The sequence below is a fragment of the Drosophila navojoa genome, chromosome 4 (assembly GCF_054131105.1).
Source record: "Drosophila navojoa isolate 15081-1374.11 chromosome 4, UAZ_NAV_1.0, whole genome shotgun sequence".
NCBI lineage: Eukaryota > Metazoa > Arthropoda > Insecta > Diptera > Drosophilidae > Drosophila > Drosophila navojoa.
This window is the reverse complement of record NC_142892.1, coordinates 2,742,584-2,770,340: the sequence shown is the minus strand read 5'-3', so window position 1 is coordinate 2,770,340 and position 27,757 is coordinate 2,742,584. Positions and strand designations below refer to the sequence as shown.

Here is a 27,757-nt window from a genome sequence, read left to right as displayed (position 1 = left end):
GGGTTACTCTAATGGGTATATATGTTTATATATACTATATATATTTTACATCTCTGTCTCGCTTTTATCTCCAAGAGTTAGAAGTCTCATAAAATTGCGGAAATGCGTCGTAAAAAGTCGTAAGAACAAACTAAGGCGTGTCCCAGATTATGTCTATTATTCAAGTGGATAACTGTTTTGTTGGGCATTTTATGACTAAATATATGTACACACATACATGTATGTGAGATTAATGCTAAATAGATGAGGCGACTGTATGGAGAAAACATGGCTAAGCTGGCCAAAAAAATTTATTAAAGAAAAAAAATAAATAAAAACAAATTATTTAAAGGATTATTAAGTATACGCAAAGTCCGTTTAAAGTTTTGATAATCACACATATGTACTAACTTTTTTTTTTAACTTTTATAATGAAAATGTATTTGTCTAGAACTTGTTAATGATGAGCATAAGCCACACAATTAACTCAACTGTTAAATCAGCTTACATACATTTGAAATATTTATCATATAATATACACATCAGATAATACAAATTTATATGTATTGTATATAAACATTATATGCCCAACGCCATTAGCAAATTTTCACAATTTCAAAAAAAATAAAAATTTATATGCTTACAGCTTACAAAAAAAGGCCTTTCATTAAAAGCACTGCCATAGCTCATTCTTTTTTTTTTGACAATGTGGCCAAAATAAGCGGCTTAAAATACAATTGAACCAAAAATATTTAAAGAGTACGAAAAAAGAAACACAAGTGTGACCGTATTTAAGTGTATAAAAAGAGTTTAGTGCATATTAAAAGCTGATTCTAGCAGCTGGTCAAACGTTTTAAATAATTAAAAGTGGAAAGAACAAAAAAAATGGGCGAAACGAAGGACATTTAAAGTAAGCGCAAAATCAGCAGAAAAACAGGCAGTCAGCCCTAAGGATAACGACAGGACACACACACGCCCAAGACACACAATAAGGCTACGAGTTGACATACTAACTATCAGTGCAACAACGACAACAATGAGAATCGCTTTAAGGGCAACACACCTGAGCGCAGCATTGACAGAGGCTTGCCAGGTAGGCCAGAGGATTGAGGCAGCGCTGCCAGATAGCCGCATGCATGTGTGTGTGTGCATGGGTGTGTGTATATTTACATACAGTTCACTAAGCAAACACGCACACACACACACAGCTAGAGAGAGTGAGAGAAGGAGAGGGAGGGAAGTAGAGATAGCGAGTGCTACACATACAAATGCAATGCCGCGAACAAACTTGGACATGGCTTGAGTCTAGAGAGTTCGGGCGTGGGGGGCGCATTTGACAGTGGGCGGACGGGTTTTGACAATGGGCTCTCATAAATGTGAGCATCTGAGCAGAGTGAAATGGATAGGAGCGCTGCCTCGGCAATGGCTAGCAGAGGGTGCCAACGACACGTGCTGCATGAAGCGTGACAGCGTGAAATTCTCTCTGTGTGTGTGTTGGTGTGTTTGTGTGTGCAGACAGCTCACATAGAAAATAAATTCAAATTAAGCAGCTTAAAATGTATGCCAAAGCCGGGCAATCAAGTTAAGGCGCAATAAATGGAGCAAATGTATCCGAAATAAGCCCCAAACGAGAAATCAATAGAATGTTGAGAGCAGGAGGGCTTAAATATTTTCCAATGTTAATGTTAAAAGGACTTACGGTTCATAAGTATGCTATTTATACATTATTTAGCTATATTTGAAGACATACTAGTATGTTTACATGTCTATCTATAGAGACATCATAAAGCAAGCTTCAGATGTGAAACGTTGCCAAATTCTGAGATGCCACACAGGCAATATTAAATATAAATATAATTTTTTATCGTTATTATAGACGATTATTATTATTATAGAAATTAATTGCTTCATCGGATTGATCTAAATATATATATTTAATAAATTGTATTATTAGCAGTCTTTTCATTTCGAGCTAGTCAAATAAAATCAAATAATATCTAATCAAACACATAATCAAATCAATATTTGACAAACACAAAAATATTAAGAACGCTTATTTAATGAAAATAAACAATAATCCCCTAAATAAAATCTGTGCTCAATCTCTATTTTCATATTTTTAGAGCTCAACAACAATTAACATCAATGTCAATATTATTATTAAAATGTTGCACTAAGCCCACATCGATCGATTGCTAATTGTCAACAGAGTGAAAATAAAAGCAAACAAATAATGCAAATGCCCAACTGAGTGAGTGCAACAAAAATACTCAAAATGCCGTCAACGGCAGCCAAAATCAACAAATAATTGAAGTAAACAACAATCACGACTACAACAACCATCAGAGCAGCAGCAGCAACAACAACAACAATAAGAACAGCAACAACAACAACAACCCCAACCAAAGCAATAACAGAATGCACATTAACAAGGAATCCAACAACTGGCTTTGGCCCTGCTTTGCCTTCTGGCTAATATGTACAACGGTCAATGGTCAGCCATCGTTAACCGAGAAAATACCGTTAGGTAAGTGGATGAATCTGGGTGCTGCAGTGGGTAGGTAACTTAAAACCAATTGGTAATTGATGGGCACGTTCTGTTAGTACAGCTCGAACTTGCTGCCTGTTGCAGTTGCAAGCCCAAAAAGCAGCAAAGCTTTAGCTTGCCTTGTGGGCCATTTGTGCAAACTGAAACGGCAAACGCTTATTAACTTGCACAACATTTTCTCCAAATTGGCCTAGACAGGGACAGCAACAGCAACCAAGGCAGCTAACGAAGCCTGCCAAGTTTTTTTTTTGCACAAATAAAATTCAAGCGCAAAACCAATTACAAAGTTTAAAGTGCTCTTGCCCCCTTACCTAATTGACAATTTTCAACTGTTGGCCATTGGCTAGAAAACATGTTCTTACTGAGCTTTCTCTCTGTTATTTTGCTCGGCAACAGGTGCAATCTTCGAACAGGGCACGGACGAGGTGCAATCGGCCTTTAAATACGCCATGCTCAATCATAATCTGAATGTCTCCTCGCGTCGCTTCGAGCTACAGGCGTATGTCGATGTCATCAATACGGCGGATGCCTTCAAATTGTCACGACTGAGTGAGTAGCCTACTACACATATACCCTGTAATTTTGTGTGCTCATATGAGTTTGAAAGCTAAGAGTGGAATGTATGAGATTTTCGTAAATTTCGGCTAGAATTTTGACTCAATTTTTAGCTAGATTTAAGGACTTAGATAATTTATTTCATAATATCTAATTATTTAAAATTTTATAAGTAATTTGTATATATTTTAATTTATTTTAATTAATGAATTTATTTACATTAAAATAAATCAAATTTTTTTTTAAATTTTTTATACAATTAAATCAAAATTTATAATTCAAATCAAGAATTAATTTTTTTTTTTCAAATTAAAATTAAAAAAAAAAAAATAAAATTCATTGAAATATAAGCTTTATCTATATTTTCCCTCTCTTAATTCATAAATTATTTCACATACCTCAATTGTTACTGCTTATGAAGCATTTAAATACTTTCGAAAACTACTTTCCCACAAACATTTTAATATATTATGAGTGTAGCACGTAGATAACCGCCCATCAAAAGGCAACTCAATTTGTAAACAGTTTGTCGGAAACTAGTTAAAACGCAAATAAAATCTCATCAGAAACTAATTTTTGGCATAGTTTTTACAGCAAGGGAAAATTAAAGTTTAACTATATATTTAACAGGTATTTTATATCTATTCCCACACAGTTTGTAATCAGTTCTCACGGGGCGTTTACTCCATGCTGGGCGCCGTTTCGCCCGACTCCTTTGATACGCTACACTCCTACTCGAATACGTTTCAGATGCCCTTTGTGACGCCCTGGTTTCCGGAGAAGGTAAGCAGCGTTAAGGCCTAATAAATATTAAAGTGCAACGGTTTGCCGGTTTGTCTATTTTAATATGAAATATTAATCATACGCAACGTGGACTGTCTGTCCTTAAATTGCTAACCTTGAAATCGTATGCAAAAACTTTTCAGAAACAAAACAAAAACAACCAAACCAAACACAAACGCACAATTTATGAGGGGCTTCCAAATCATAATCATAAATATACCAGGCTCAGAGTCTCTTTTTTGCCCTAATGATGCTCTCTATGGCGCTCTTTAAAAATTTATAAGCAAACAAGCTCTATAAATCAGTGAGCCAAATGCCCAAAACGAGCCAAACGAAACAATGGGCCACGCCAAACAGGACTCAATAATGATTCATGTTTACTAACTTGCCATGCCATCCCGCTCACTCTCACACACACATTCACACGCGCACGCACACGCACACGTACACATCTATCTCTTTCTTTATGTATATGTATATGACCGCTGTTTTCCATAATTTGCGCGTTTTTAGGTGCTTACGCCATCGTCTGGCTTCCTGGACTTTGCCCTCAGCATGCGCCCGGATTACCATCAGGCAATCATTGATACAATACAGTTTTATGGCTGGCGCAAAATAATTTATCTCTATGATTCCCACGATGGTGAGTACAATAAACCATATACAGATATTTCATATACCTTTATATTTGCCTACACTAGAAAAAAAGATGGTGTATAAGGATTTTGAAGATATATTTAATAATATTTTAAGCATTAATATTTATAATATATGACTGATTTTAAGAGTTGTACCCTATTTCCTTTAGCTTTTCTCTAATTGGACAACTTTATCGAATTTTCTTTGAGTGTATGCATAACTAATATAGTGTGAGATTGAGCTACAAGTGGGCTTTGCCCGGTTTTCCGGCCATGCTCAAGGGAGTCAATCATCTTTCATTACGAAAGCTGAGTTTCATGCAAGCAGTCTCTCTCTCTCTCTCTCTCTTTCAGTCTCTTACTTTCCTCTACTCACGCTCGTTATATCGCTCAATTTGCTTTGTAATAAGTTTTTGCGAGGATTTTCCATTTAGCCAGTTTATAAATAAAACTTAATGACACAGCCGTCTGCACTGACAGCCAATTGGCTTATATGGCTCTGGGATAAACATATATATACAGGCTGAAGGACAGACGGGCAGACGGACTACGGTTTTATATAGATATTGTTGATAGAGTGACAGACCGAGCCAGACGATGGCAGACAATGCTGCTTGGTCAACTGGACGTCTGCATTATTATTATTAATGAATGCCACGTGAAAATCTTTTTTTATGGCACTCAATCAATTTAACCACAGCGAGTGTTAACGTTCATTCACTGTCTATATCTACCAATTTCTCTCGGTCTGGCCTTCTCTTTCCATTCTCACTCTTTCTCTTTCGCCCCGTCTGGGATATTTCTGTGCGCTTCAATGCGTTTTGTTTGTTTTAAGTTGTTTGAATAGGCTGCCATAGTTTAGGATTCGCACTCAATCAAATTTCAAGCATAACAAACAGTCATGAAATCTGGCACAGGTGTGAGACATGAATATCTATATGAATATTCATTTATGGCACCCCAGACTGTCAAAAAAAACATAAAAAGAACTTGAGATTTCGATTGTTTGCCAAGCAAATATTTGCGTATTAAAACACTCGATGGATGACTAACAAAGCACACAGAGAAAATAGAAATAAGTAAAAAAAAACTAGTCGAGACTGCTCGACTACGCAATCCCCTGAAATCCCAAACATGTAGTTAATGCAGCTGCATGACAAAAGCTAAATGATACGAGATTCGATGGAAGGTGCATTAATGAAACTTGAGGAAATATTAATCTAATTTGCTCGTTCAGGAAAAAGCATAGCCCCATTAATGCCTCTGAAACTGAAACTGAAATGTAGATTGTCACAAAAAAAAAAATCAAAACTTGAAACTTGGTTAGGGCAGCTGCATGACAAAAGCTGAATGCTACAAGACTATATGTAAGGTACATTAAGACCAGCCACAATAATATGAATTCATTGCCCATGAAATGGAAAACATATTTATGATTCACAGAAATATAAATGATGTATGTATATAATGTATATTTGCTCTTAGTTTATATCTTCGACCGAATTTATGGCAGAAGAAATGCTCTGAGGCTGCATGACAGAAGCTGAATGATATGACACTCGATGGATGGTACATCTATGAAATTTGTGGGAATATTGATCAGAATTTGCTCCCTAAATAGAAGACATAGCTCTTTGTATAATTAGGAAATCGTGCTCAACTCTTTTAGTGAATGTGAATCTTAAAACTTGAGTTAGGGCAGCTGCTTGACAAAAGCTGAATGCTACAAGACTCAATGCAAAGTACATCAATACCAAAGGCTGCATATTATGAAGCTTGTAAAAAAATGTATCCTCATTGCTCATGAAATAGAAAACATAATCATGATTCACAGAAATATAAATGTTCCTAATTTAATTCCTCTAGCGAACTTTTGGTAGAAGCTAAATGCTCTGAGGCTGCATGACAAAAGCTGAATGATATGACACTCGATCGATGGTACTCCTATGAAATTTGTGGGAATATTGATCAGAATTTGCTTCCTAAATAGAAGACATAGCGAAAGTAGGAGAATCTGAGGAAGTAAAAGTAGAGCTACATATATGTGTATATATTGTACATATATATATCTTAAAATATTACTGTTAACTTATAGCTTTTGTATATATATTATGTTAGTATTTGTCTCAAAATTGAGATTTCGTCTGGTCGGGCCAAAGGCAACGCCTCTCTTCTTTTTTCTCAATTTTTTTTTTTTTGTGTGCCTTCCACTATAATTGTAGCTCTTCAGTTTATGGGCATGTTTACACAGGCTGCCAGCATAGAGAACGGATTCAAGCAGGGTATTGGAATATGCTCAGCGGCTGGCTACTTGGCACGTAACGACGTAGCAAGTTAACGGCTTTTGTTTTTGGCCTGGCTCGCATCTGTGCGGCATGTGTGGAGCGCTGGCAACTGTTCTTATACGAGATTCTCTTCTTCTTCTTCTTCCTATTCTGCCTCTTTTGTGTATGCTAGTGTGTGTGTGTGTGAATGTTTATTTGTGCCACGCAAAACGAGTTTATTACACAGAAATTGGAGAAACATTTTTCGCCTAGTGACCCTCCCAGCCCAAGGAATAGCAAAAACAAAAACAAAAAACCTATTTATGGCTATTGGCAGCGCTAAAGCAATCACCACAACAACAACAACAACAAATACTAATAGTCACTATATGGTAGTTCACCCACAATATTTTCTATATATATATATATATATATATTTTTTTTTTTTTTTGTCTTTCTTTTTTCCCATTTCTATTTTTTTGGGGGGCATCGCGCATCGCGCCCTAATTCATGCGTATATGCCTGCCAGCTTATGGGTTTATTGTCGCTTGTATTTACGACTTCGACTTGCGAAATTGGCGTACACCCATTTTAATTTTGGGGCTATAAGATTATGGCTTTCGCATTGTAAGTCTACGAATCCATGGAGAGCTGGCGCATGTTGTGCCCGCAGCTACTAGTGGGACAAGAATATATTCCCCAAACGGCAGTGCTCTCTAGAGATATTTTTGTTTGGTTTATTGCTTAATGCTTGTTCTTGCTACTCTCACATTTAATTTGGAAATTAAATAATATATAATGCGAAGAAAATAGTAATAATAATACAAATTTAAGTTTTTCGAAGAAGTCAGAACTCAGTTTAATAAAGACAGAATCTTTAAGTTCAGCTATGTTAAATCGTTGCCATATTTTATGTTGCACAGTCTCTGCCCATACTAAACAATAAACAATTTGCATACACTTTCAATATTACAATTAAATTACTCAATAAATAAAAATTCATAAACATTCAAGAAACTTTGCTGAAAAATTTAAACTAGCCAAATTTATTCAGATTTCAATAAAGTTTCATTTACGTTCCATAGACTTCAATTTCAGCCCACAACAAATTTTTTTCTTTTACAAATATATATATTTCTGTCATTTTGTATTCACATTTCGTGTGAGGAATGAAAATGAAATATATTATTTATCTAATATTACACAGCTTCTGTTATTTGAATACAAAATACAAAAAAGCCAAATCAAAGAAAAAGCTGCATATACATACATACTAACTATATATGTATGTATATATGTATTTGTAAGCTGAGTTGATATTGAATGAACACAATCAAGTGTCTGTAATGAAAGTAAATGTCTCACTTATTTTTCAGCACACTGTCTCATAATATATGTATGTGTGTGTCTATGCGTATGTATTATTCTCATGTTGCCTTTACGCAGGGACAGCATCAGCAGCAGGAGGTCGTATTGAAAGAATGACTCCTGTCCAAGCGTAGGCATTTCAACTCATTGTTGTTACGAAAATTTATTACGCAGGCCACAGAGACAGAGCACCAGAGTCGAGAGGCATTTGCATTTATCGCCTGGTTAGCAAAGGATACAGAGGACATTTTTGCCAGCTCATCTGCCGGTCGAATAATGAGTTCTACTCTCACTCTCTCTATCTCTCTGTCTCTCGATTCGTTTCTCTTCTCTCTTTGCCTGTCTTTATAAATATTTTATTAAACATCCGGACAGAACAACAGGTACTAAAAATCCTTGCTTAAATCCTTAAAACTGGATGGCTAATCAAATCCGTAGACAAGTGCAGATTTATGCAAATGCGCTTATTTATCGATTGATTGTCAATGATTGGCTTTGATTGCTTTTAAATATTAGAGAAGGCCGCAAAATCAAATCAATGCAATTCCATTTGAATACCCTGTAGACGGACTGCCGCGTAGACTGTGTATGATGGCTTGTTTGAAAATGATTTGATAATAAAAATCTATAGCCAAGTAGAATACTTCAAATACATCATCATAAAACTAAATATTTTGTTCACGTATACAGACTCCTAAGTCGTATATACCCCATTTACCCTATAGTCCATTCAGTTATTTTCCCTCGAGTTTCTATTCCATTCTCATCATTCGAAACGAGTGCATAAAAATCAGAAACAAATCTGATTGCAGGCAACATCATGAATAATAATAAGGAAATGCGTGCGCTTACGCATTGTCCTTCGTCCCTAAAAAATGATATAATAATAAAAATCGAGAAAAAAACGAAAATCTGAAGAAAATTTGCATAAACTGCGTGGAAAGGATTCGATCAGAAGTCAAGACTGGCATAAACTGCCAGCCAGCTTGTTAGCCATTAATTTAACCGTAATGGGCTTTTACAGCGATTTCACTTTCATGTTATTTGATACATTTTTGAAGCCGCCTGCTGCCAGCAAAGCCATTGCGAACATATGCGCATAAGGCCGAAACCTGCTCAGCCACTGCCACTGCCACGCCCATACTTTCAAAGTAATTAAACCAAACAAAGTTTCTGATAACAACACACAACAACAACAACAGCGAACAAGTGAAGGCCATAACAAGCAGCCAAGCTGCAAACGGTCGAGGAGGGGGACTGTTCCGCTTTAAGAGTTAAACATCTAAGATATTCTTTAAGGATAGTTGCGCTTTTCAACTGTGTATGTGTGTGTGTGTGTGTGTATGAAAAGGGGTTCAAACCGTTATGTTTCTAGGCGAGATGGCTAGATGGTTGCTACGGCTACACAAACAGAAAGAAAACAAAATTGAAAAGGTGATACTTGAAAAACATTTATAGCTTGAGGAAAATTGAATAAAATAGAATGAAACAAAAATTGAAAATAATTCACATCATTTCACTTACTTATTTAATTTATTAAATTTTTGTTAGATTTGTAACCATTAAATTTTTTTTAATTTAAAATTTTCAGTGAATTATATTGAAAGCATTGCAAAGCTTTTCATAAAAACTTATATATACGGATTCAAAGCAAGAGTGAATGCAATCGTACGTATCCGATCCCAGAGTACACGTTCTGAGTCTTAAAATTGCTTAAGCATATACATATGTATGTATAGGTCTCAGAGAGTCTGTCAAATTATGTAGTTCTGGCCATAAAATTTTGTAGAGGAATATTTTTTACTCCTCAGTCTATTATGCGTACTACTTTAATCGCTTTGACATTGTGCAAAACCTATATACCCTCTTTATTTAAGAAAGTCAGCATTAAAAGTAAAAGTATCTGCAGCATTTGCCAGATTAAATACATCAAAGCTATCTTAATTATATAGAAATGTATGTGAATGCATACACATATGTACAAATATACATATATGTACATATATATATACATTTCAAATATGCTAAGAGTTCAGGCCTGGTGAATTGTGTCTGCACAGAAACTTGCTTATAATAATTCCATTATCTTTCTCATTTGTTGGGGCATAAAATATGTAAGCAAATGTTTTGCTTGTTAGTGTGTTTTATAGAGCCTAGCTGTAGCTAAGTGTGTGCGTGTGCGTGCGTGTGCGTGTGCGTGTGAGTGTGTCTGAGTGTCACTACCGATGGGAGGAAAACTTCATTTCCGCAAAACTAACTTTTGTTTAACATAACAAATTGTCTTGTTTACTTTTCGCATGTGAGTGGAAAATAGACAAGCAGCAAATAAACAAGAGCCAGGATATGACAGTCTCTGCTGCATTTGCATAGCCACACACACAGTAGGCGCACTCAAGATAAGGCAACGGAAGCCGAGACTGAGAGAGTGTGAGATGTATATCTATAATAGATATTCGCTTTAAAAGGACCAAAAATCATTGAATTTGGCATTGTGAATTTGGTAAATCAAGAAAAGTAATTGAATTTGCTTCAAGATGGCCATAAAAAGAATAAATATGATTGTAAATTAAATTCGCAACATAAATAAAAGCGAACGCAGACTAAGAAAGCAACGAACATAAAACAATGCGACAGGTCACAGGCCACAAAAAATAACAATAAACACAAAACGGAAATACGCACAGGCCAAAGTACTTAAGAAGAAGCAGAAAACGAAGATAAAGTGAAAATGAAATACCCTTAAAGTATTTATAAAGAAATAGTAAATAAAAGTTAATAAGAGGCAGAAATGATAGTATATCTAAAAATTATAATATTTGATATCTTTAAATAAAAGTTTAAGAAGAAACAAAATTTAAAAAAAAAATAAAAATTATATACCTAATGCGAGAATACCCTTAATATAGTCAAAAAAAAAAAAAAGAAGAAACTTCTCTAATATAATTGTAAATATATTCCATTTCTACTGATGACTTTTTCAAAATGTTCCACGCCTCATGAGAAATTGAGAATACCCTAAAAACAACACAAGAGAAGCAGAAAAGCCAAAAGTAACAATGAGAACAAAGCATAAAACAAAAATAAGAATCAAGACAGCGAAGCCAATTTCGAGCCATCAATTCGGGTACAAACATATTATAGCGAATCGGAGAAGTTTCGTTGGGCGAGGGGGGTGTGGCAGTCGCAAATGTTTTCATATCAAAAATGAAATAAAACAAAAGCCCAACAGCCGCTGCCAGCGCACAGTACGCTACTCAATTACACTCTCAATATTCGCACACACACGCATGCACACACACACAGACACGCACACACACATGAAAATCCAAACGACAAATCTCAAATCGAACAAGAAAGAAAGCTCTAGTCGAGACTGCTCGACTACGAGATCCCCTGAACCCTACAAGCAACTTATATTTCAATAATAATTAGCAAACACACACGCACACACACACACACGCATACGAACAAACACACGCGCACACACACACTCGCATATACAGGCGATTGCGCTTGGGTTGCGCTGCAGTGTTGGCAATATTTTGAGAACTTATTTGTTGAATAATTTAATTTCTAGACGTACGATCGTAATGAAACTTTCAGAACGTAATCATAATGTTTAAATGTATGTGTATACCGAAGCACAAGTCTCTAGTATTTGATATACGACTTTCACAAAGATTAGGGTGAGGGGGTGGATTTGGGGGTGGGGGGTAAATTTTAACAAAAACCGAAATTGTATAAAATTCATCTTAATATACATTTTAAATTTGGAGACTCTAGCTTGAAAGATGTAGGAGATATAATTTTTAAACTGATCTTCGATAAGGTTTTTTATCGATAAAAAAGTATCGGAATGAGTTATCGTTTTTTAGTGATAAACTCGATATCCGCGTGATATATACGGACATTTTAAAAAAAAGTTGAAGTCTCTAGCTCTTGTATCTTCTGAAATCGACGCGTTCAAACATACGGACAGACGGACGGACGGACGGACGGACGGACGGACGGACGGACGGACGGAACAACACAATCACAGCTGCGCCCATCAAAAAATAATACCCCAAGGCTGCAGCACCAACCATATACGGACATTTCAATCAGAAAAACACAAAAAGCCCAAAAACTCGAACCAAAGGCGAGCCAAGCGTAAGGACTAAGAAATAACTAAAGGAGCGAAGCAGGTGCGTGCAGGGCAGAAGCCGATTGACTTTGGAGTGGCTATAGATGATAGAAGTGGGACTCTCTCTGTGGTGTGTGTGCTGTGGGCAAATTAAGAATTGTATAAAGGCAAAGCGCAAAATTTATTGCACTAAAAAAAACAAGCGCAAAAACTTGGTTCGTCGAGGTGAAGTACGAATTAACCTGAGCGGAAGTAAATCGACTAGCAGATATCCTATATAAAGTAATAGTTAGGTAAACTTGTGATGGATACCCTGCAAAATGGTATATGTATGAATATATAAATGGGGTATACTAAATTTTGTATATATACGGAAAATAAGTAAGGATACTCTATATTGGCATATTCTGTAAGTTTTCAAATGTATGAATTAACTGACAAAAATATCATGTTAGGTCAGATCTTTGAAAATATTACCAATATATACCCTGTAATTTGCACTTTTCGCGTTGTAAAAGTTATTGCCCGCCAGCACATCATACCCCGCTCTCCCCCATACAGGGTATAAGCCAGCTTCATCCATTGGCATTGGCACAGGATATATATGTATATAGTGTAAATCAAAACAACAAACAAATTGGATATGTATAGAGTCAGTGAAAGAGAGAGAGAGAGAGAGAGAGAGGGAGTGTGTGTGTGTTTTTGCCGTGAGCATCGGCACACCGCCTCAATGGGCGTGTCAGCCGTAACGCTCAATGGAATAGAGTCAGAGGCATGTGCCATTGCAAAATCCAAAGCAAATCCCATTTTATCCGCAAACATAAATTGAAGGCGCATTCAAGCTGCAGTGAAAGAGACAGGCAGATAGAGGGAGAGAGTCAGCAGAGAGAGAGGGGGGACTGGGAGCAGAGGTGAGGCTATTTTTTTTGTGCGTAGCTGTCATACAAATCATCTGTGCAGCTATCTGCCTGGATGTCCGTCTGTCTGCCTGACTGTGCGTCTAGCTAGCTCGCCTATCTGTCCCCCATCGACAAGTTTCGGCTGCCTCGAGGCCTTCGTATCTGTTTAAGTGCGAATGAAAGTTGTGTGCAGCATGCAGTTAGTTGCAGCAAAAGCAAAAGCAACAGCAGCAGCAGCAGCAACAGCAAATAGAGAGAGAGAGAGAGAGAGAGAGAGAGAGAGAGACATAACTCAATAAACACAAATGCAAATCTCGGCCAATGATAATTCCAGGGGCGTGCAGCAAAAGGGGTGCATACAACGTGGCTTTGCTCTAGGCCCCAATTTGTGAGTTGGCTGTGTACTCGACTATGGCTATCTAACGATGAGAAACTATCTGTGAGATATAATGCAGCTGTTGCACAGTAAGGCCTCTATAGAATGAATGCCAGAATCGAAAAGAATTTTGGATATTAATAAATTAAAACTGTAACAATGAGCGCTCAAAATTGAGTAACTTAGCATAACAAAAAGTTAACAATAAAAAAATATTCGATTTTTCTATTTGCCCTACTGTATGTCGTATGAATCACATTTCGATTCAGGGAATTGTGAACAGATTCCATTGATAAATACACAGACCCAAATTTCTATCAGTATCCAATTAGCCACAGCTTAAGCACTACGCTAATCGTTATAGCTGCTATTTGCAACCTAATGCGATAATAGCTGTAACGTGTGTCCCATCGCCCCCTCCTCCTCCAGCTTACTGTCTGCGCCCACTGTTAATTAACGCACTTAGGGCCCTGCCAACCTCGCTAACATCTCCATGTGCATTGCCATTGCAGGTCTGCTGCGACTGCAACAAATCTACCAGGGCCTGAAGCCGGGCAACGAGTCCTTTCAAGTGGAGCTGGTCAAGCGCATCTCGAATGTCAGCATGGCCATTGAGTTCCTGCATACGCTGGAGCATATCGGACGCTTTACCAACAAGCACATCGTCCTGGATTGTCCAACGGAAATGGCCAAGCAAATACTGATACAACATGTGCGAGATTTGCGTTTGGGTCGTCGCACCTATCACTATCTATTGAGTGGATTGGTAAGTAGGATAGTTATCGCTGCCATTGCAAGAGTTTCTGGCTTTGACAATGGCCATGGCAGTGGCAGAGTTTTCATCCATTGTGCATCGATTTCGTTTGGCAGGTCATGGACGATCGCTGGGAAAGCGAGATAATCGAATTTGGTGCCATTAACATTACCGGATTTCGCATTGTGGACACAAATCGTCGTCTCGTACGCGACTTCTATGACAGCTGGAAGCGGCTCGACCCACAGACTAGTGTCGGTGCTGGCCGTGAATCGATTTCGGTAAGGCTCTATAAATAGACAGAGTGAAAAAAAGAGAAGGATGGAAATGGAGAAGGGGAGCGACGCTAGCTGCAAGCAGTTGCAGAGGACGCATTGTCATTGCTGCTAGCTGTTAAATATTTGCTGGCATTTAATGTTTACCGATGTGAATAGAGATGAGCTAGACCTCTCACTAGGTCTGACTGTGACTGTGACTATGGTTTTAACTGTGACTGTAAAGTTATTATATGTAATTGATATATATTTTTTATTTTACTAATGAGGCAAAAAAATATAAATAGATTGACAATATAGAATTGACTGTTAAAACATGACCATCAATACTACTTTAGACGTGACTGTGAATAGCATAACAGTTGCAATGAATCGGTAATTTTTAATAACAGCCGCAGCAAGATGTCTAACTCTGTTAATAAAACAACAGTATCAATCAATCGTCAATTGCTAATAATATAAACTGTTAATAACAGCTAGTCTGCTAACATCTACATGTGACTGTTAAGTTAAAATCAGTTTTGCTATGCATAGTCACAGTAACGGCGTATCACGATGAACACTGCTGTAACCGTAGCATACTTTTTGCTCCGTTCCTCTCGCACTGGCTCGCTCGCACTCATGCTCTGTGTAGTCAAATAGCAACACAAACAGCACAAAATGTGCGACAGATTTCACTTTTTACATAGTTCAGCAGCAACTTTCAGTCAAAGGCACACACAAAAGGCGCAGTTACACATGCATATGTATGCCGTTGTCCTTGTCACACGCATACGCACACACACACCGTAAACTACTCGACAGTTGGTTTAGTTTGCGTGCTGTTTATATTTGTATTTCCTTGGCATTATCCTTGTTGACAAAGATTTCACTTTGTGGCGCTTAAATGTTAGTTTGTATTCTGCTTCGGGACTTCAATGTTACGCTCTACATACACACATACACATATATACATATATACACAGACAATCCCTTTTTGCCGTTGCTCTCTTTGACAATGCTTATTTGTTTATTTGACTTGTGCGAATCTCTTTTACTCACACACCCACACACACTCACACATACTCATGCATGCACGCTTTAAGCCTTACTACTTATGAGCTATACAAATTATAAACTTTTACTCACATTTTACACATTTAACACAGTTTCCCTTTTAGCATTTAACACGAAAAAGAAATAGAACAAGCAAAGGCACAAATTTAAAACTTTTCTGAATTTAACATGCTTCACTTCAACAAAAATTTATGGAAAAAAAAATTCACTTTCCTTTGAGCGCATTTTCGCCATCACACAAAAAAATTATTAAAAAAACAATCAAGGAGAAAAAATTGCACTCACATAAATTGCCATTAAAGCAGCTGAAAATTTCGCGCTTCTTGGCGCTCTCGCTCGCACACACATTCATACATACATTTATATGCATATATGTATGCAATAGAAATTTTACAATAATTAAAGCCTTCTTTGCAACTCTTAAACATATTTTGCATTTGAAATGCAAAGAAAGAGAATTTACACTCACTTATTTGCAAACTTTAGTTACACTTGACAACCGGAAAAAAAAGGAAAAAAAAATATTACGCATACAAAATACCGCGAAAACGAAAATTTGGCGCTCGTTTCTTTCGCTGTTCGTAGCTCTTTCTCTCGCTCACTCTTATGCTTTTTTCATATGCGCTCATTATTTTTGACACTTGTGCTCAGCACTGCGCACACACACATTCACACAAATATGAGCTAAGCTATTTCCACGGCCCGATTATCTATTTAATATAGCATATATAAGTTTTAGCTTAACATAATAAATTTCATTGCGGTTAAATTTAGTTTTGATCCGATTTTTAATTAGATATACGCGAACTACTTATTAAAATGCAAAAACTTCACGAAATTTTCTGTGCACCCGCCATTTTACCGAATTTCGCGCAACTAATAAGAATATGCTGATCAAGGCTGCCACATTGTTTTCAGACATGTACCTTGATCGTCTGTTAACAGAGACAACAAATTCTGTAATTTCATCCGATATGTTTACCCGCAAGTTTTAATATTTTGTATCACTAATTTTTATTATTTAATATATAAAACTAGTTCTTCTAGTCGTTAGAAAATTACATTTTCTTATTGGCACAAATTTACTTTTGCACGTGATAGCAATCAAACGCTGCAGCGCGCTGTTAAGAATTGATTATGGCAGAAATGATCGAGTAGAGTCAAAAATAGTCGCTCAGATGAAGCTTTGACTAGCATTTGAAAATATTTCGCATAATTCTAGTTAGTTAGTTCTCTTTATATAGTATTTTTTATAGCGACACATATCGATCGAGTAGTTTCGATAGATTATTTAACGATAGTTCCTACTGCTATTTAACAGCCATCTGTAAAAGTTGGCTATGCAACTCTGCATGTGAAAATGGCGCTCGCCAAAAGTTCAGTTATTTTTTTATAGTGAACCGCCGCGCCGCGTAAAATTCTCGATTCGATTAAACATTGACAAATAACGGGGTGAAAATTGTGAAAAACAGCGTGTAATACACTCATTAAGTGCCAGCAAATGAAATGAGTGGCCTCTGCCACCTCCGAGTTAATGATTTCAACTCATACACAGGCACAAGCGGCGCTCATGTACGATGCGGTCTTTGTGCTCGTGGAGGCGTTCAACAAAATTCTGCGCAAGAAACCGGATCAATTCAGGAACAATGTGCAGCGTCGCAGTCAGACGCTAATGGTTGCCCAGGCCCAGGCAGCGGCCTCCACTGCCGGCGATGGATCCAATGGCATCAACAATGGCGGCAGCAACAGCAACGGTGGCAGCGGCAGCGACGCCAGCAGCGGCTTTGGCAGTGTCGCGCCGCGTGCCTTGGACTGTAATACAGCCAAGGGCTGGGTGAATGCATGGGAGCATGGCGATAAAATTTCCCGTTATTTGAGAAAGGTGAGCTAGACATCAATGTCATGATCATAATGACGAAGCTGATTATGATGAAGCAGGGCAAAGCAATTAAAAAGCGACGCTCACTCACATATTTCTTCTTTATTTTGGTTAATTTTTTTTTTCTGTCTTCTCTTTTTGTTGTTGTTGTTGCTGCTGTGTGCTTTGACAGGTGGAAATCGAGGGGCTCACCGGCGATATCAAATTCAACGACGACGGCAGACGAGTCAATTACACCCTACACGTTGTCGAGATGACCGTCAACAGCGCTATGGTATGTAACGGTATATATAGAGATAGTGGAAGAGAGTGGGAGAGACAATGGCATATGTAACGGGAATGCTAGTTAGAGCGCCAGCAGCGATTGCCTGCAGCTTGTTTTTAATATATGTAGCGCAGCTAGAAAAGGACAGCTGCGAGTGCTGTTATTTTTGGCATGCTGAAGTTTGAATACCCAGCGGCTGTAGGAAATGAACTAAAGAGAGAGTATATTAGTTTTGCGCAGTTGATGTGATATGTATTTGAATACTTCAAATCTAATGCTTTAAGCTAGGCAAGGGAAAATATTAGTAATACAAAAAAGAGAATATGTATAATTTGGTAATGCTTGGATAAAACAGGCCAGCACAATATGAATATAAAGTTCATTGTCTTTTACTTAAATAAAAGCGGAAATTCGTTCTCTTTTGCTTTCATTTATACAGGTAAAAGTTGCCGAGTGGAATGACAATGGGGGACTGCAGCCGTTGAATGCTAAATATGTGCGCTTGCGTCCGCATGTGGAGTTCGAAAAGAATCGCACGTACATTGTCACGACGGTGCTGGAGGAGCCGTACATAATGATGAAGCAGCCGGCGTTTGGTGAGAAGCTGCATGGCAATGAACGTTTCGAGGGCTATTGCAAGGATCTGGCTGACTTGCTGGCCAAGAAGCTGGGACTTGAATGTAAGTTGAAAAAGATGTTGTCAGATATACACACACGTATATATACATATATAGACAGATATTTATAGCAGCTGTTTAAATACACGTTTCTTGTAGATGAACTGCGCCTGGTGAAGGATGGCAATTACGGCTCTGAGAATCCGGCCGTGCATGGAGGCTGGGATGGCATGGTGGGCGAGCTGGTGCGCAAGGTGAGACTTGATATCTATATATATAGTGTATATATGACTGACAGCTAGCTATAACTGCAACTCTCTCTCTCTCTCTCTCCCTTTCTCTTTCACTCTCTCATTTGAGCAGGAAGCGGATATTGCCATTGCCGCCATGACGATTACCGCTGAACGCGAACGTGTCATCGACTTTAGCAAGCCGTTCATGTCGCTGGGCATTTCCATTATGATTAAGAAGCCAGTGAAGCAAACGCCCGGCGTGTTCAGCTTCATGAATCCTTTATCACAGGAAATTTGGGTGCGTATATGTAGCTCTTTCTATCTATATGTATATGTATATATATATATATATACTACTAGTCTCTGTGTAGTAGCAGCTCGATTAGAAACTTTACGTTCCAGCCACTGGCTTGAACGCAACTTTGACTAAGGCTCATGCCAGAGCTGCTGCTGCAAGATGTCATAGAGTCGTCCTCGTCCCCTTTGTCTAGTCGTGTCCTAGTTACAGCCTAGACTCTTGGTTGCCAGCACTTATACATACATATTTCGACTTGTTTTGCAACTGAAATGGGTTTGCTCAAGGAATTTTACTTAAACAATTTCGTGACTTCGTATTTGAGCGAAACTTTCTGCCAACTCTTATATTTCTCAAGTATATTAGAAAAGAGAAAAATTTATTTAGTTTGTTATTCCATGGAAGTTTATCAATATTATTGATGGCTTGTATTACTGGATCTGTCTGTTTGTGTTTCATGTATCTACTGATCAGAGCTTAAGTTCGTCTTATATGCTTTAAAGAGTTTTTTATTGTAGGACGAAATGTGCGTGTTTATTATATTTAAGAATTACGTCGGACAAAAGCTGGTTGTTATGAAACCTCTTATATTATATTAGTAGCTGCTGGAATTCGTATTGATATAAATTCTTAGGTCTAAGCTGACAAAAAGCTGAATGACAGAAAAAAGTCTTATACTATCTTATATTAGCAGTTCACTCAACTCGGATTGATCAAATTGCAATGCACAGCTGTCAAAAGCTCACTGCTATGCGACATTCCTGCCAGCCTTACCTTCCACTTGCAGCGCAACTCTAAGCTGATTGACAGACAAAAGCTGCTTGATATAGAAGATTGTTACGAAAAGTCCTCTTAAGCAGCAGCAATTGCGATTAATTCCGGCATATAAGCCAAATAACTGTTAACTGTATCCACGTCTAGACGTGCGGCGCATTGTTTTTCTGATTTTTTTTTTTTTTCAGACGTTTGGTAACGAGTCAAAATAATGCAAAATTTTGCGCTGCATACAAATGAGTAAAGTTTTTATAATTTTTTTGTTTTTGTATTGTTTTTCCGGGCTTCCTTTTTTATTTTTTAATAAAAAAAAATATTATATATATATAAGGAATTCTTTCATTTTCGTTAGCGCCATTGCCTGGTAATTTTTACGCTGCCAACCCTCCATTTATTTTTTGTTCATCTTGTTTTATTTCTGTGCGAAACTTTGCGGGCACAACTTGGACTTTCTGTATATTTATTTCCTTTGGTTTTCGGCTTCAACTTGCTACCTCGTAAGCTCCCGAAAAGTTTAATAGAGTAAACGACAAACTTTTTTTTTTTACTCTCTTTTCTCTTTCTCTCTGTGCTGTTCGCCTTTGTTGTTGTTTTTGTTGCTTTATTTTATTTTATTTTGAAACATTTATATAAACAACAACTACAAGCGCTGCGAGCAAAAATTACGTCGACGTCAAGTATTAAATTTGGCGCTAGTCCAAAAGTTTTTGGCCGCTCGACGCTTGTTTAAATAATGGCCAGCCATCAGAATTATATGAGCATTTAGCTGATGATGTTGATATAGGAGTCGGCGAAAAGGCACAAGAGTTGCGAAGGACTCGCAGGACACTCGCCAGAGCCGAATTGGCTCTTTAATCTAATGACAGCGATAACTCAATTGAGCTGAAATATAGGATGCAAAATTAAGGCTAAAGAGTTCATAAATATGCCTAATATACATGCTATATTAAAATTGAGATTTAAGTGGAAATTATGTATAGCAAGGGAAGCGAGGGCTAGATAGGGATTGTAAGGAATATTATGCTGTTAATCAGCGTCTGTTAATCCACTGAATCAACCAAGAGCTGCAATTCTTCTCTTTCCACTCGTCAACTGTTTAATACCCGGCGTTGCTTGCTTAAATGTTATATTGCTCAACTTTTTCTCAAGTTTAGGTTCCCTTCCTAGATAATAAACCTTCGGCATCATAACAAATTATCAACATTTTTAGTTATATGATTCATAAAAAAAAGTACGCGTCTACATATCATTTTCTGAGCCCCACAGTCAGCGACTGCTAAGCCCCAAAAATGTTGTAGCTTAAAACCGTTTGCCGCTAATGTTGACAGCGCAGTAAATCCTTTATATAATAAACCATAGAGAAAAACGCGTACGAAATTAAACGCTTATAAAAGTCAGTGAACAGCGCTGTGAAATCTTACGCTTATTTTGACATGAGCTCAAAGAATTACAAATGCAAATTGCTTCGAGCGCAAGGCAAAGAGCAAAAGGTGGCCCCAAAAAAAGGCTAAAAAGCTCGACGAGGCCTGCTGAAGTTAGCAAGCTAATATAAAAGACTTGAACAAAAAAAATTTATCATAAATTAAATGACGCATTGTACACATACACATATGAGCAGGCCTACAGTCTCGATGGGTGTGTGTGTGTGTGTGTGTGTGTGGGCGTGTGTGTTCATAAAAGCAACTATGACGACGCCGTCGACGACACCTTTTTCTTTTTTGCCAGCGCGCACAAAAGGCGCGCCCCGTGGCAGCCATTGAAGCATTGATAACGACAACGACAACAATATGAGCAACAACAACAACAACAGCCACGGTAACGGCAACGGTAACGGCAACGGCAACGGCAACGGCAACAGTTGGCAGTCAGACAGGCAAACATGGGGGCACAGCTGGCAGGCTGTCGAAGTCCTCGACAGGAGCCAACGGCACCTGGCTTTGTTTATATACCCTGTAACCCATTTGGAATGTGGAAAAAAAGTAGAATATATTACACACACATACACACTTCCATGCATTCATATATGTATGTATGAGTAGGTCTTCTTAACAAATTAATTCTGTTTTGTTTCTTTTCTTTTTTAACATAAAACTTTTGACGCTTGTCTAAATATATTTACAAATTCCTAAGAATTATTAACAGTCAAGTTTATTTTACATACCTATGTTAAATTTCCGTGGAATAGAATTCAAGGACGAGGCAAATTGTTTGGCTATAGCTGTTGCTTTTTTATCAGGACTTTTTAAAGCTTATCGCATTTTCCTAGAAATCGAAAAGAAAATAAAAGCAAAATTCGTAACGAATTTGATACATACTTGATCAATATCAAGAATCCACTTGTCATAGGCAAACAGAGAATTCCAATTTATATGATGTTTGTATTGTTTGATCTACTTTAACCTCATTCTTAAGCTATGATCAAGAGATATGCAAGTTGTGGAGCATATTTATTATAAATCTCAGGAATTACAAAACCTGTCATATTTGTTACATATTTGCTTGCATAGATTACCACAAAAAATTCAAATTAAGTTTTTTGATACTTCAAAGAAATATAAAAAATACTAAAAAATACTAGTAATATGTAAATATATGAATATACTAGCAAATGAAATGTAATTCCTAAAAGCTAATGCAATTGATATTGATTACAAATTAATTTCAAAAGGAATATAATATAAAATACTTACAATGCAGGGCATCTGCTAGTCAGTCAAGTCCAACATCTGTGCTACCTTGTTTATACGCTTGCTACTGCATCCCATTAAGCTAATGTTCAGCCATTTTCTAGGGAAGTCATTGCCGCTTCCGCTTCAATTAGTAAAGAAAATTGAATGAAAAATTCTCGTTTTTTTCGCCCAAATTATACAGTAGTAGCTAAAAGTCTGCATGGGGCAGGCAGGCCATGCTGGCAGCCTGGCAGGCAGGCAGGCAAAAGCAGGAAGACCAGGTGTCTGCAGCTGAAGCAGAAGTAAAAGCTATCATATCTCCATCTGCATCTCACACGCTTCTCTCTTTCTTGTTGTTTTTATTATGCTTCGCCAACAGGTGAGCGTCATCTTCAGCTATATTGGTGTCAGCATCGTGCTCTTCTTTGTCTCACGCTTCTCACCCAATGAATGGCGTCGTGTGCAGCAGCCGCTACAACAAAACCAGCTAACAGGTAAGAATTACCCATATATATATATATATATATGTATATATGAATATATGTTTGTATGTGTGTGCTTTGAAATTTGAGATGTTGTTAGATAGGAATGGAAATTAGCTGAAAGTAGCTTTAAGCAGCCTGTTGAGATTGAAGACGTCATTCATTTGAAATATTTTGTGATGGTTATAAACAGAAATTTTCAGATATGTTAGATAAGAAGTTAGATGTTTTCATTGGTTGTTAAGCAGGTAAAAATTATGACAAAATTTAGCTATAAAATTTAGCTATAAATAAGCTGCCAACTCTTACGACTTTCTCTTAGAGCTTTCAATAAAATAGGTTAGCCTAAATATCTATGGCTCACATATAGCTGATGTATGAAATATCTTTAAATATTTATTCTGGTAAAGTCGTAAAATAGGGTGGCTTAGGGACTACAAGTAGCCAAAAACAAGATATTAAAATATTTAAATAATTTAAGGCAACATAAGCGAAATATAAGTACGTCGCCTCCAACACTTTTATTGATATTTTATGAGCTGGTAGCTGGAAAAGCCTGGGAAACTCTGGAAAAACGCGCTATGCGTTTTTTTTTTTTTCGTGAAGAGACTTTAAAAATTACTGTAGCAGCTGCATAACTTGGAGGGGCTTGGTTTTTTTTTGCATATGTTCCGGTATAATTCAATTATGTGATTCAATTTGGTTTGCCGGCTGGCTGGTTGGATGTTTCGCATTTGGTTTTTGGCAATCAAAATCCAGAGAGAGCGTAGGTCACATACATATGAGACCGGGGCAGACAATAACAATCTATTGGCATCCTGCAAAACATCCTTAATGTAATTTTAGCGGAAAGTAAACAACATTTTGTATGCAAGCAACGTGTTGCCAGACACAGACACACAGTGCAAAATAAAAATACAAAATAAAAACCACATAGAACATGACGAAGAAAAAGAGGTAGAAGAAGAGGAGCAGGAGCAGGAGCAGGAGCTGGAGCTGGAGCTGGAGGTAATAGGAGAGTGACGAGTGCAAAATAAAAACTGGAAATGCGAGTGCATGAAAATGTTCAGATATGACAGACCGAATGCCTGAAGCCATTCACTAGTCAGAGGCCGTCACTGGCAGCAATTGAAGCAAATGACAGCAGCTGGCGGTAGAGATGCCAGAGGAGCCTCCACAGCTGTGGACAGCAGGAGGATGAGCGCAGAAGGCCAAAGCCAGTAGAAGCTTTGGCTATGCGCTTGATTGCATATCAATTAGAGCAGGCGCAAAAAGTCAAGCCAAACGAAATGATTGACAGTTGCCAGTTGGACAGCCAACACGAGTGCCAGTTGAACAACCTAGATGTGTGTGTGTGTGTGCTACATATGTATGCAGGATATGTTACGTCTGTCTGTCGATAAGGACAACTGACTTGTTCAGCATAGTTTTGCGTGCTGCGGCTCAGTGTTGGCATAATATGCATATATTACAAAATAGCTAGAAATGGATTGATTTATGAGAGGCAAATCGAAGGCTAAAAGGGCAATGGGTAGAGCATGTAGTTGGGCATATCTGTTCTATGAGTGAAACAGTTTCTAATCTAGTTTTAAATGCGATTTGGCAAAGTTTCTTTTAACTAACCAATATTAACTAAAAAACTAGCTATAAAACTAGCTATATTTAAAAATGCCTAAAATATCAAGGAATTTATAGTTTAAGTGGAATAATTAGCTACTTGAGGCACTCTCAGGCAAATTCTAGCTAAAATCTAGCTGTAAAATCTCCTAATTAAGGCATTATCAATAAGAGCCATGCCTTTAGCTGCATAATAGTTTGCTTACTTGTCAGCACTGTTGCGGTTACAATTTGTGGCCTACTCACAAACTTTACCCCGCTGAAACTCACTTTGCACCGTTTTCACTCACTCTCTCTCTCTCTCTCTCTCTCTCTCTCTCTCTTTCTTTCTATCTGCTTCGCTTACAGATCCACATGCACATCACGAACAGCTTGCCAATCAGCAGCCACCCGGCATCATTGGCGGCGCACCCATACCCCCGCCGCCCGGCCCACCGACACCGGGCGTCCAGACGTCTGCCGCTCTACAGGCATCTCTATCTGCTGCTGCTGCTGCAGCCTCTGGCAACATGGGCCTTGCATCTGGCACAGCGGGCAGCGCCTCGTCCGTCAATGAGTTTAGCATTTGGAATTCGTTTTGGTATTCGTTGTCCGCCTTCATGCAGCAGGGCTGCGATCTGTCGCCTCGCTCTGTGTCGGGTCGCATAGCAGCTGCATCCTGGTTCTTTTTTACGCTCATACTTATCTCATCGTATACCGCAAATTTGGCTGCCTTTCTTACCGTTGAGCGCATGGTTACGCCCATCAATTCGCCGGAGGACTTGGCCATGCAAACGGAGGTCCAATACGGCACACTGTTGCACGGCTCCACCTGGGACTTTTTTAGGGTAAGTCTGTACGAACTTTTTGACTTTTGATAATTCGCAATTATCAGCTCATGTGAGCAAAAAGTCGAGTGTGTAGGGATTGAGCAGTTAATTTTGGTGTGTTGAGGCTTAAAAGTGGTTTGAGCAAGCTTTGTTATCGATAACATATGACAGGTGATTTTAGACCTATTAGGATTATATAGTTAAATGTATAATTACACATTTAGTTTAGCATCTTGTTATTTATGATTTTAATTAATTGATGTTTTCAAGTTTAGCAGCTTGCAATACCTATCGATAACAATAGACATAGAAGTGAGATTGAAATTACAATGCAGAATTTATGATTTGTTGAGCTCAACAGCTTTTTCTTGAATATAGATTTATTGACATTTAATAGACAGTTTTAGCATACTTAAAATACTCTTATACTTTTCGATATATATCGAAACGATGTAAAACATTAATTGCCTAATTGCCTAGTCCACATCATACGGTGCTTGCTTTATATTTCTGTTAAATTGGCCTTTAATATTCCAAAATTCATTGTAATTGTTATAAATACTCGACAATTATAATAAACACTCGCTCCATTCCTTCCCGCAGCGCTCCCCCATTGGCCTGCACAATAAAATGTGGGAGTATATGAACTCGAGAAAGCATGTCTTTGTTAATACCTACGACGAGGGCATTCGACGAGTGCGCAATTCCAAGGGTAAATACGCTCTGCTTGTGGAGTCGCCAAAAAATGAATATGTAAATGCTCGAGAGCCCTGCGACACAATGAAAGTGGGTCCCAATATGGATACAAAGGGATTTGGCATTGCCACGCCCCTTGGCTCAGCCCTCAAGTAAGTCCAAGTACATATATGTATAAATGCTGAATCGGGATGCATCATGCTCCCAGAATTTATTAGACTCGACATTCAAGCCAACATTGATGACGAAAAAAAATCATCGTTACCTATTTGCAGAGATCCCATCAATTTGGCTGTGCTGTCGCTCAAGGAGAATGGAGAGCTGATTAAGCTGCGCGACAAATGGTGGTACGATAAAACCGAATGTAATCCCAACAAGGACAATCGCGAGGCATCGCACAATGAGCTCTCGCTGAGCAATGTCGCTGGCATATTCTATATACTGATTGGTGGCCTGCTTGTCTCCGTATTCGTCGCAATTATTGAGTATTGCTTTCGCAACAAGGCAAACAGTGCGGCCGGCAATCTTGGGGGCGTTGGTGGCAGTGCGGCCAAGAGCAACGGCTCGATGTTATTGCGACCGGCGAGCGCTGTACCCGGCGTGGGCGTGGCATCCACACATCAAAGGAACACACTGACCGACACAATGCATGCCAAGGCTAAATTGACCATTCAGGCGAGCCGCGACTACGACAATGGACGCGTGGGGGTGAGTTGATATCACAATGTGTTTATTTTCTCTATATACCCTGTAATTGTTGAAAGTGCGCGCTGCCTGGTTACAGTTGACTTTTTCTACTTTGGGGAAGCAAATGATAAAATTATATAAAAACTATCGATAAATGTGTATAACCTGTTCGATTAGCTGCTTTTTGTGGAGGGTTTATAAAAAGTTAGGTCCTGAATGGATTAGGAAAGATTTTTATACATTATCGATAAATATCGGATTAAAGTTAGGATAAGAGATTAAATCAAATAATAAGTAAAATACACTTATTATCCATCTCAATCCATTTTTCTATATCGGATTATATAAGATTGCTCTGCAGTACGGAGTAATCGATATATATCAAGCTTTAATTATTGATATTTGCATGCAATTTACAATGGGCCTTACGAAATGATGAAATTGAATGTACCGTAGACATTACGTAACTCTCACAACAATAGCAAACAAATTACAGGGTATCGCCATGTCAACCCCTAGCAGCTATAGCGCTTTTAATTTGAGCTGTTGGGGCTGTGTTTTATGTGCTTAATTATGTGGTCAGCGATAATGTCTAACCGACGCACAGTATCTCAATTGCACTTCTTTGCAGTACTATCCACCTGCCCAGCTGTCGGGGGCGCCCGCCGATGGCGGCGAGGCGCTCCACATGAACGCACACGGTCAGGTTTGACATGAGCATGTGCAGGAGTCGCGTCTCTGACGCACACCCTGCGCGCCCACCATACGACGCATAATGGCGAATAGCCGCCAGGAGACGGAGAAAATGATGGCTGGCTGTGCCGGCGGCGGCATGGGCATGGCCAGTGGTGGCAATGGCAGCGGCGGCGTCGGCGTCGGGGGTGGCGGTAGCCATGAAGGCAGCATAACCCTCTCGCCGGTTAACGGGCAGAACGCGACTCTAATGCGTCACTCGCCGGACATAAAGAAGCATCCGCAGCACGCCCACCCTTATGACAAGTAAGTGAAGTAGATGTAATACTAAGCGAACCCTAGTTAATAAGTACCCAAAAAAATAAGTATTATATAAAAGGAGCTCATTAAGTGTACTCAGAAAAAAAAAAAGAAAAAGAAAAA

The 27,757-nt window shown here is 38.3% G+C and overlaps 1 protein-coding gene across 1 annotated transcript; it reads left to right on the top strand.

Moving 5' to 3' along the window:
- The first annotated feature begins 908 nt into the window (after positions 1–908).
- GluRIB (Glutamate receptor IB) lies at positions 909–27,757 on the top strand. Its single transcript, XM_030383608.2, has 17 exons — positions 909–1,072; positions 2,103–2,506; positions 2,924–3,076; positions 3,738–3,865; positions 4,379–4,508; positions 14,046–14,299; positions 14,404–14,568; positions 17,174–17,500; positions 17,670–17,771; positions 18,202–18,442; positions 18,539–18,633; positions 18,743–18,910; positions 22,730–22,844; positions 24,798–25,276; positions 25,862–26,106; positions 26,230–26,662; positions 27,249–27,757. The coding sequence occupies exons 2-17, from the start codon at positions 2,398–2,400 to the stop codon at positions 27,351–27,353; spliced, it is 3,249 nt and encodes a 1,082-aa protein (XP_030239468.1). The 5' UTR covers positions 909–1,072; positions 2,103–2,397; the 3' UTR covers positions 27,354–27,757.

Bases quoted from the DNA above. Each gene is read 5' to 3' on its own strand.
- GluRIB (XM_030383608.2), top strand. From the start codon at position 2,398: ATGCACATTAACAAGGAATCCAACAACTGGCTTTGGCCCTGCTTTGCC. The intron at 17,501-17,669 runs GTGAGCTAGACA...GTGCTTTGACAG, and splicing joins TTTCCCGTTATTTGAGAAAG to GTGGAAATCGAGGGGCTCAC. The intron at 18,634-18,742 runs GTGAGACTTGAT...TCATTTGAGCAG, and splicing joins TGGGCGAGCTGGTGCGCAAG to GAAGCGGATATTGCCATTGC.